General features: G+C 40.4%; 1 protein-coding gene across 2 annotated transcripts in view; it reads right to left on the reverse strand.

Annotated features, from left to right (window-relative positions):
• Nucleotides 1-1,114: 1,114 nt before the first annotated feature.
• rnf145a (ring finger protein 145a) overlaps nt 1,115-11,307 on the reverse strand; it is a 33,609-nt gene continuing 23,416 nt past the window's right edge. For both annotated transcript variants that reach the window (XM_028812683.2, XM_028812682.2), the window contains 2 exons: nt 10,941-11,297; nt 1,115-2,238 (listed from right to left, as the gene is read on the reverse strand). In XM_028812683.2, coding sequence (XP_028668516.1) covers nt 1,801-2,238; nt 10,941-11,297 — 795 coding nt within the window. In that variant the 3' untranslated portion in view covers nt 1,115-1,800. The remainder of the gene's footprint in view (nt 2,239-10,940; nt 11,298-11,307) is intronic.

The following is an 11,307-nucleotide window of genomic DNA, read 5'->3' on the forward strand; positions in this document are numbered from 1 at the left end:
CGGGGCCTCCATGCGCAGGTCTTCTTGATGTAGCGGTGAAGGCCACCAGCTAGAGTTGCATCACCTTTAATAACTGCATGATGATTTTGTGGACAAAAAACAAAAAAACGAGTTATGCCTAGGATTTAGGATTTAAAAATAAAACAAATGAAAAACTCAAAGTCAGAAGGATGAAAATTTGTAAAAATGGGTTTTCCAATAAAGAACATGCCAAGCAAGAGGAGTCCATTTAGTCCACCAGCTAGTAGCAAACTCACACCCACATCCTTCTTAAAGGCCATCAAGGTTTCTGCCTCTGTAGTTTGTTTCAGATTTTAATGGGGAAATTGAGAAGCTCATGGCAGAAAGCCATCATAGCTACAACTGGGCACGTAGAAACACAGTTAGAACCCTCCAAAAGTCAAAATTCACGTCAAACCTGACCAAAATACCTCACAGAATTGACCCCAGCAGGGACCCCTTGTGACTGGAGAACGTGAACCTGCTAAGGTGGTGCTCAGGGCTCCTCTTGTGACTCCTTCAGTTGGCAAACACCGTCTCATGTAGCAGCATTGGGGCAGAACGCCACTAAAGATCTACAGTGGAGTTAAACAGAGAGGAGGAGAGTTAGGCAAAATGTGAGCAAAAACACAGCAGGAAACGAGACCACCAACTCCATACGTTTCAAGACAACTGCGAAAACAGAGGAGCCACAAACAGGCACAGTTTGTAGTAGTTTATTTTAAACATTCAGTTTGTAAAATAAAAACTAAAAAGTCAGTTAAATAATTCACTAAATTAATTCTGAATTACTCGAGCATTCAAATACATGAAATGTCTTACACTGAAAAAGATGTGTGGGCTGCAGGGTGACGGTTAGGTGGGACACTCACAGAGAGAGGGGTGTTGGGGTGACAGGCCTGCTCCCAAGGGGACCCACACGGGTGACAGGCCTGCGGTAAGGACATCAGTGGCGTGGGCTCGTGTCTGTCTGTGTGCGCACAAACTGAGGTTCGTCGGCTGATTGCATCTGTACGTGGCTGGGGCTTCAGTAACATTAAACGTGTTCACAAAATGTGCCCATCGCAGCAGGAAATGCTTTAATAAAAGACATCTATACATTTTTTTTTTATCATTATTTTTTTTTTTTTTTAAAAAGTTCACAAGTTCCGCTCATCCTCGAGCAGATGTGTGCAAAAGCTACGTAAAACACTATAAAATGAAACTGCATTTGCCGAGTTCAGTCATACGGAAATGTATTCATTCTCACAAATGCAATTAATGTCAAATAATACTGCTGAAATTCAAAAGATTTCATTTGTTGTGCCCATCTCTAATCCATGGCAAAAGCTCATCCCACTTCTTCCCTGGAGGGGGCACTAAAGTGTTCATTTGAGCTGTTTGTCCATTTCATTCTGCTGGATTGGCTCACAACTCCAATTTAAAAATTAAAAAAAAAAAAAAACCATTTTCTACATATGTATATATTTATAACCTTAGCTATTTTTTTTTTCCTTTTTCTTTTTCTCCCACAAATACACCAAAAATACTTGGTGCCTGGCAAGACAACTTTGGAGCATTACTATAAATTACATTAGTGCAAATGCAATGGCAAAAATACCAGTATTTAAAAAAAAAAAAAAAAAAAAAAGCGGAGAGCTCCTACAAGACAGTGGCAGCGTGCTAACCTAAGCGTGCTTAAAGCCGTGAGCAACACAAAAGTTTCTTGCTCCTAAAAGTCATGGCGCTCATTGGAAGAAAAACCACAGGCTCTCCAGGGAACTGTTATTTACACAAAGGGAGTACTGAAGCAAGTGTAGTTCAATGAGCGTCGAGCCCTTTGCCCGTCTCCTCCGCCGACGTGACTGGCACCTTGTCAAGCTGCTCAGGACAGTGCTCATGCCTGCTGTCTCCGTTCTTACATTCCGGGACAAGCCGGCTGTCTGAGGGACATGCAGACGAAAGAGATCCAGCCTCTGGTGTGCAGGTGTCCTGACAAGTGACATCCATGTCCTCCGGGGTTACAGGCTCCTCTGCAGGAGCCTCGGTGGCACAAAGTGGACCTGGGTTCTCCACCTCCTGATTCGCTGGCTGATGTACCACAGGTTCCTGCGGAGGTAAGGGGGCAGGGGTTGGGGTAGACTGGCTTTTCAGTTGCCCATGACAGAAAGGGCAAGTCTCCTGGACATACAACCATTTCTTAAGACATCCAGCATGAAAGAAGTGACTGCAAGGGGTGATGACCGCATTCTGCATGTCCTGAAACAACAGAAAAAGGACTCTGTCAGCCGGGAAAGAAAACAAAAAGCTGACACATTCACACAGCAACAAGCCCCACAAAGAAATGAACTCGACGGGCTGACACGAGGCAGGGAAACGGTCTGAAGCAGGCGATACGTCTGTGTTCTGAAACTAGCAAAGAATCGACTCTGTAACGCAAACACTTGCATAAGAGTGTACAGCATGGCGGGCTGAAATTACAGTAAATCCAGAGGTTTAAAAAAAAAAAAAAAAAAACTCCGCTTGACATGTATGATTTCCACAATATTCATAACTGATGATTATTGCCCTTGATGACACAACTTCAATTAACAATAATAATATGAAATACAAACAGGGTGGAGTGGTGGCTCAACAGAACGAACCTCTGCTTGGCAGCAGATCACTTAAACAATGAAATTATTAAATGCTGCAGTAGTTGAAAAACATTTAAAATAACAAGGTATCTATTTTTTTTAAATAAAGATACAGCAGATGGGGCACAGTGCAGTTGCTGCTGTCTCACAATATGGAGACTGGGGTTTGCATCCCACGTGTATCCTGCATTGACTTTACAAGTTCTCCCCATGTCCGTATGGATTTTCTGTAGGTGCTTTGGTTTTGTCCTACAGAACACACATGCAGGCTGAGTGAACTGAAAACACTAAACCTGTGTGTGTTTTTGGGGGAGATGATGGGGTTCACCCTGCAATGGACTAGTGCCCTGTCCAGGGTTTGATCCTGCCTTACATCCCAAAAATTGCTGGCATTAGATCCTGCTTCTCTGTCCCTGACCTGAATGAGTGACTTAAGAAAAAAGACAGATGGATAACAGGACATTTGCATATTTAAAAAAAAAAAAAAAAAACTTGTCAGTTTTTGTAATAAAGTAAAACACACTAAACTGATTACTTACTTGGAACCATTATGAAATAAAACCAAAGTATAACACAAACATAACTTTTTTCCCCTCCCACCAAAACAAATTAAATTTTGGAAAACCTGCTATCACCACTATGCAAAAATGAAAAATGCTGGGAAATGGTAAATATGGAAATGTAAAGACAACAAAATGGTTCTGTTTTGCAGGTATGTAAAACCATTAAATTTAATATTATATAGCAAGCAAGCTCAAGAGGTATGTAGATGGTGTCATACCGTAGATACTCGCGTATTAGTCGATCTCGCAGATAAGTTGAGTGTATTGTTTAAGCCGAAAATTACGAAATTTGTTATGACCCACGTATAAGTCAAGGGTAAAACTTGACAGCTATCAGAGATAGAGGGCGACAATCAGCTGTTAATGGCGACAAAACTCACTGTCGTGTCACAGGCATTCCCCTCTGTGCTTGGAGAAATGCTAGACTCGTTGACTCTGCAACTAATCCTTGCGTGTGCGTGAGTTGCGAAATGTAAACAAAGGCAAGATGGCGTCGATATGTCACAAGGGAGCGAAGCGAGTGCAGAAAAGAAAACACTTGGCAGATGATGTTTTGATCGGACACCAGCCAATGCTGCCCCAGCTGATCGGCTGCCAGCTGAACGCATTCGCGGATCCAGCTACGGCAAGGTTTGCGTGGGAGCAATACCCAGACGTTGATCCGAACTGGCTACCGGAGTTCACAAGATAGCATGGCTTGCTGTAGGACACGACAGATCACCCGCTGCTGGACTACTTCAGGCTGCTCTCTCCTGATGCTGCTTTTCAGCTACTGTCAGACGAGACAAACAGGTAGGCAGAGAAATGTTTTGAATCGCGGGCTGCGCTTGCATCGCATTGATAGCGTGCGTTGCCTTGGTTCTTTTGATTCCAAATCTGGTTGCACGTGGCAGCTAATGGTATGTTTGTTATCCAAAACCTGCTAATGGTATGTTTGTTATCCAAAACCTGCAAAAGTTAGTGCTCAAATTCAAGTATTTCACAGTTTAAAGAATTATTTAATGAAATTAGAAAAAAACTAGCTAATTAGCAATAGTATTGCTGGCTTATAATTATTTCAAAGACCATGGGAAACGGCAGATGACCGGTGACTTAACACCGTGAAGCGTTGAGTGTACAATGTCATTACCCAAATTCTATGGACAATTGTGTTGCCCCGCGGATAAGTCGATTCTGTTTTTTTTGAATGAATTTTAAGGCATAAATTTTTCGACTTATACGCGAGTATCTACGGTAGTTACAAGCTGCTGCCACTTGTGTAATTTACTGTATATAATGAACTAGAATACAAATACAGTACCAGCAAAATAGAAGAATGGAAAAAAAAAAAACATCACCGTCTAAATACAAGATCAAGATATTCTTATAAGTGACGTTTTTCTGCTACTGTGAAGAGTGAAGAACTGAAAATTACTTATATGTTTAAGATTCAAATCAATTTGGAGGATATCTTTATAAAGGAAAAAAAAAAATCAACAATATAAGAATGCCCCAACATGGCAGAGTTAAAACACTAACAAGCCATGAAATGGCCCAAGACCTGTTATTGGCAAGGACTGTTAAATAATTAAGCAACTGGGTTGGAACAAAAACCTGCGACCACTGCGGCCCTTCAGGACAGACGTTGCTTACCTCTGTTCTTGATAAGCATGAACATTTTATTAGAATCGAGGCTTGAAATTATGTCAAGGCTTGTTCAGCACGGGCACATAGTTTAACAAAGTACATTTTCTGGGAATTTTAGTATTTTTATGTTCACTGAACAATAAGCCTACAAAATGTCATCTTGTTAATAAAAAATGAACAGGTAGCACCTGTGGTCTGCAATTTAATTGTAAAAATATCACTTTAATGCAAAACATAAACCTTCTACATGGCTAGTTACGCAGAAGTGTAGTGTTAGAAAAAACATTAAAAGGTTAAAGAAAACATATCCAAATCAGTACGAGAATTGACTAACTCTAGTAATAGAAAATCAGTGATTAATGTCAGCCCTGAAAAAAACTGATCAGAGCAGCCCTAGTTTGCATGCATCTCCTTTTCAGCATGAATTCCTCATCAATGCAGTAAAGGTTATGCTTAAGCATGTTTCGATAGTTCTAGCACAACCACAAACCAGCAGTGGTTATAAAAAGCACCACTTGCTTCAGATCCCTTTCAGTTTCTGTCCAACATCTGGGATAAAGAAGGGAATGCAAGTGAAGAAAAGAATTGTGGGTAGGGATGGTGTTTCTCTTACCCTGGGTGTTTGTTCAATCATTGTTTGAAACCTTTGCTGCAAAGTCTTAATCACAGCCTCGTCTTTCGATAAATAAAACACGATGACTACTGTTCAATAGCCTACCTGATATACATGCATGAACAAGTAATTAATGGTTATCGGTGTCATGGACCTAACGTTACTGGGACCTGGGCCCAGGGCATGGTTAAATCTCTTGGCAGAAAGTCTCGTCTCACAGGGCGTGAAAGTATCTCACTGAAAAAGTCATGTCTTGTCCCAGGCTAAAAAGTCTCCTCTCGTCCCATGATTTGTTTTATTATAACAGAGAGATATATACTACATACAAAACACACACATTCAAAATTGAACCTAAAACACATCAAAAAGGTCTACTGGTGAAAGCAGCATTGCACAAATACTACATAGCAGCATTTAAAAAGATTACAAAATGCTCCAGGAGACCACAACGTAAAAAGTCTGTGTGCAAGACTTGCACACAAATACTGAATAAAACCGCATGGTGTGATGCCCTACCAGACTTCCTGAGCCTCCAGATACAAGCTCCAATTACGATTATGTTAGACGTGTCTGATCGCTGATTGCGAAGTGGTATGACATTTTAACACTAGAATTACCAGAGCCTACGAAAAAAACTTGTAGCTCCGGCCCACCTTACATCCGTTCACACCTCTCCCTCAGCGTCTTTTGTCCTGTAAATGTGCCGATAAAGTCAAGCGGCCTGACATCCCATCTCCCCACCGCCGCAGACCGTGCACAAACTTCTCCCAGCTCATGCCTTGATTGATTATCTGGGAGTGAAGTGCTGGAGTTTTAGAGTGGAAATAATAGATCGTTATTTGGAACACATGCATTTCATGTGTGTTCCGTTTCTACAATAATCTGTGTAAACACATTGTTAAAACAGAAATACTTTTCATATTTTCATAGTAAATGACAAAATCTTGGCATAAACTATATCATGTGTGAAGCCTGAAGTGCAAAGATCAAATAAACACTTTCACAAAAGGTTCAAGGACGATACAACAGCTTCCGTGGCATAGCGGTAAGATTTGCTGACTTGTAATCAAGAGTCCCCGATTCGATCCCGACTGCTTCCTATATTTGCCGTTTTCAGTAGTGAGGTGCTCTTATTGTTAATATTATACAGTACACACATACATTTGGTTTGCGTCTGTAACAGACGGTGTACATTTATACGACTTGTGAAATTTACCTTTTTTTTCCCCACTTTTATTCTCTCAGTCACGACAGCGATACATACTAAAACAGGGATCTGACGCTGTTAATTTTTATCTGAAACTGAGAGCAACTGTAGATGTGAGTGGTGTTTTGAGGCAATGGAACTGGACATTCTCTGATCTGGAGGGATAAGCGCGGACACACAAACACTGGTGAATCTGCCTTCTCCGTATCTCACCGTCACTTGATTTTTTTTTTATTCAGTTAATATGAGTGTTCCTGCTCACGCTGAATTAGTATGCGCCTTATGGTCTATAATGTCAAAAAAAAAAAAAAAAAAAAAGTGACGGTGAGATACGGAGAAGGCAGATTCACCAGCGTTTGTGTGTCAGCTTTTATCCCTCCAGATCAGAGAATGCCCAGTTCCATTGCCTCAAAACACCACTCACATCTACAGTTACTCCAAGTTTCAAATAAAAACTAACAGCAATAGATCCCTAGGGCGGTAGTATGTATCGCTGTCGTGACTGAAAGAATAAAAGTGAAAAAAAGGTAACTTTCACAAGTCCTATAAATGCACACCGTCTGTTACAGATGCAAACCAAATGTATGTGTGTACTGTATAATATTAACAATAAGAGCAGCTCACTACTGAAAACGGCAAATATAGAAGGCAATCGGGATCGAACCGAGGACTCTTGATTACAAGTCAGCAAATCTTACCGCTACGCCACGGAAGCTGTTGTATCGTCCTTGAACCTTTTGTGAAAGTGTTTATTTGATCTTTGGACTTCAGGCTTCACACATTATATAGTTTATGCCAAGATTTTGTAATTTACTACTAAAATATGAAAAATGTTCTGTTTAAACAATGTGTTTACACAGATTATTGTAGAAACAGAACACACATGAAATGCATGTGTTCCAAATAACGATCTATTATTTCCACTCTAAAACTCCAGCACTTCACTCCCAGATAATCAATCAAGGCATGAGCTGAGAGAAGTTTGTGCATGTTCTGTGGCGGTGGGGGGGATGGGATGCCAGGCTGCTTGACTTTATCAGCACATTTACAGGACAAAAGACGCTGAGGGAGAGGTGCAAACAGATTTAAAGTGGGGCGGATCTACAAGTTTTTTCGTAGGCTCTGGTAATTCTAGTGTTAACACACTCCATTATTCATTTTATTATCATTTTGACGTCAGCTTTAATAGTTTCATTTTTTTTAAAACTGCTTAGTGCCAAAAATTACTGCTGGGCAATAAGTAGGGTAAAAAAACAAACAAACAAAAAAAATAAGTTAGTAGAAGATAGTTTTTGGCCGATATACAATATATATCCCAAATAACTTACAACTTGGCAAGTTGTATCTGGGTTTGACAGCCACTACAATCCCATTCATTCTACATGCAGACAGGAACCACACCTTTAGCTATCTGATACAGAAGAGCAGTGGTAATGTATTTTCATTAGCAGGAGTCCGAGAAAGGTGGTGTTGGAGGACAGACCAGTTTGAAGCATTCTGTATGGTGCACAGGGATGCACTTTGGTGTGATTAAACATATTAGTAATGCTGTCAGGTCTTTTGGCCTTGGAGCCCCTGAAGATTTTGTTTATTTCTCCAGCCTAACTAGAGTTTTTTCTGCCCTCCTGGCCATTTGACCTTACCGTTTTACTTTGTTTACTTACTCTATAATATCATTGCCTAATCTTGTTTATGTTTTATATATTAACTTCCTTTTTCGTTCTTCTTGTAAAGCACTTTGAGCTACATTGTTTGTATGAACATGTACTATACAAATAAATGTCAGTTTTGGCAGGTTTCTTTTTTGAACACAGTTTACAAAAAAAACACTCTTTTTCGTCTACATCTTAACTATTAAAGCCAAACCATTTCTATATTGACGACTGCAAATTTATTTTAGGAAAAAAATACAAGGCATGAGTTTTCCCCTCTCTCTGCGAATTCTGTGCAAATGTTTTCCTTAACACAACTTGGTCACTTGAGCAGGTAATTTGAAACTGTCAGCTCGCCACAAAAAGAAAACAGAGTGCACAACAATCACTATAAGCTGCATGTAACATAATTTAATGTTGTCCAAAAAAAAATAAATAAATAAAATTTGCAGCATTCAAAGAACCACCAGGTCATGCCAAAAATGTAGAATATATTAATTATTATTCACACACGTTCTCAGCAGGGCACAGAGAATTCTGCATTGTCTTTAATGGTGTTTTAGTTCAGTATAAGATGACTCAAAAAAAAAAAAAAAAAAGTTTAAGTTCAAAAGTTTAAAATGTTACACCAATGCAAGGCTTTCTTAAAAAAAAACCTTTTGAATAGCTTGTAACCTATTATTTTCACTTAAGCCTTTTTGAATATTGTGCCTTGAAATTTGCAATGTTTTAAAATAGCAATTGTTAAGTATCTAGTATTGTTCATTATAATTTTGTTTAAATGGAAGACCGAACAGAACAGACTCATTTTAAAAAGGAATACCATTATCTGTTCTATATTATATTATATTATATATATACACACACACACACACACACACACACACAAGGGGGCTCCGCCCCCTGCTCGCTTTGCTCGCCTACCCCCGACGTTGGGTATCCTGAAATACATTAGTCGAGCTCGTTCGTCTTGGAGCCGTGCCCGCTCTGCTTGCGGCATTTCAGACGCGCGTTGTAGGCGCCTGCGTTCATTGATTTTATCCAGCCGGGCTCGTGTTTGTATATCCGTCAGTCGAGCTCGTTCGTTTTGAACCTGTGCCTGCTTTGCTTCCGCAGTTTCAGACGCGTGTTGTAGGCGCCTGCGTTCATTGATCTTATCTAGGTGGGCTCGTGTTTGTATCGTTGAGCTGTATTGTGTTTGAATTCGGTGTAAAGCGTTCAGTGGTTTGTACAATCCCAAGCAGCACATTACTCCTAACTTCACCCCGCAGTAGTGCCACTCACAATATGGCGGTGATGCCTGCGCCCTTCGTACTCTCTTTGTGGACCTGTGGGGCCGCCGTAGCCTCTTCCGTTTGAATCCGGGCTGCAGCGCAGAATCCTCTTTTTGGAGTGGCTGTGTCGGTAGTCGTTAGCTATGGGTGCCTTGTTGCCTCATTTCTCATTCACGTCAGTTGAGCTGTTTCGTTTTTGGGCCGTGAGTCCTTCGTTCGCGGTGGATACGACTTCAATTGCAGTTTATGAGACGTGCGCTGTATGCGCCTGCGCAGTACGTCTCATGGTCCCATCGCCGTGTACCTGTGTCCATGCCATCCGGTTTAGTTAGTAAACCTGCGTCTATGCCATCCGGTTTACCAGTCTCGGAGATAGATAGATAGGATAGATAGGATAGATAAGATAGATAGATACACACACACTGTATATATATATATATATATATATATATATATATATATATATATATATATATAAAATTCTAAACCTAAAAGTGCAACGGTGACGTTTTTATGTCACATTTTTTGTCACCCTTTAAATCAGGCTTATTTTAAAACATACATATATGTGTTTGGTATCATTCTTTTCAGAATTTATCAAACTTTAATGTGATGTTGATCGATTTTCAGATTCTTAATTCCGTTATGAAATTATAAACTAAAAAATAATCAAGGACTCATGTCTCGCGAGACAGGACTTTGTGCCAAAAAATGTAACCACGCCGGGGCCGGAAATAAAAGACGAAAGTGTAGGACAGCTGCTATACAGGCTTTTAAATGTTCAAAGCGCCGCACAAGATGCAGATCACGCAGCACGACAACAGCAGCAAGCCAGCAGCTAATCGAGCAAAGAGGAGGTAAAAAAAACAAACAAAAACTATTTGTTTCCCAATGTATCACCATTTAAGTGGTGGTTTTGGAGGAGTGACCGGATCTCCTTGGGATGCGTTCAGGCCCCCTCCTCACAACGTGAGTGGCAGAGACACGAAGTGACTGGTGAGCAAAGTGAGCAGAGGGGAACCCAGGCTATACAAGCTATTAAAGTGAGAAACATTTTGCATAGCCTGAAATGCTCATAAATCTATTTTTTCATGAAGTCTTTTTTATAAACATCACACATATATACTTAAATACTATACATTATATAGGTGTATATGTGTCTACTACTCACATACAGGCACACATAACTGAAGACTGGGCATTGCCGCTAAACAGATGTTTGCCCATATCACGCTCTTATGTACATTTTACTTTGAACTACAGTACATAGTCATTTCTTTGCTCCTACATTAAAATTAATTTAAAAATTGGAATATGGCTCCAAGCAAACTGAAAGCTTTGACTTTAGGATTGTTAAGACATTAACACTCCATACCACGGCATCCCTTACCTGGTAGCAAATGGCACAGATGTCATTGTGTTTCTCCAGTTGAGTGCTGGTGGCTGTTGGCAGCGATTTGATTTTATTAACAGCATCACGTCGCAACAGAAAACTCTTCCAGCCTAGCTGAGCCCGTAGCCACACGTTGTAGTAAGAGTGGATGAAGATGATTGTCGAGCCCATTACAGTCCATTCACCAAAGATAGTCTCTGACACACCATACGCAACAACACATAATGCCACCAGGAACTCCAGAAGTCGATAGGTACCGTTGACATAGTAGATAACATCATCCATGTTTTCCACTGGCTCTTTGCGGAACTCCTCCACCATAAACAGCACATAGATAAAAAGAGTACCAAGAACCTAACACAGA

The sequence above is a fragment of the Erpetoichthys calabaricus genome, chromosome 11, assembly GCF_900747795.2.
Source record: "Erpetoichthys calabaricus chromosome 11, fErpCal1.3, whole genome shotgun sequence".
NCBI lineage: Eukaryota > Metazoa > Chordata > Cladistia > Polypteriformes > Polypteridae > Erpetoichthys > Erpetoichthys calabaricus.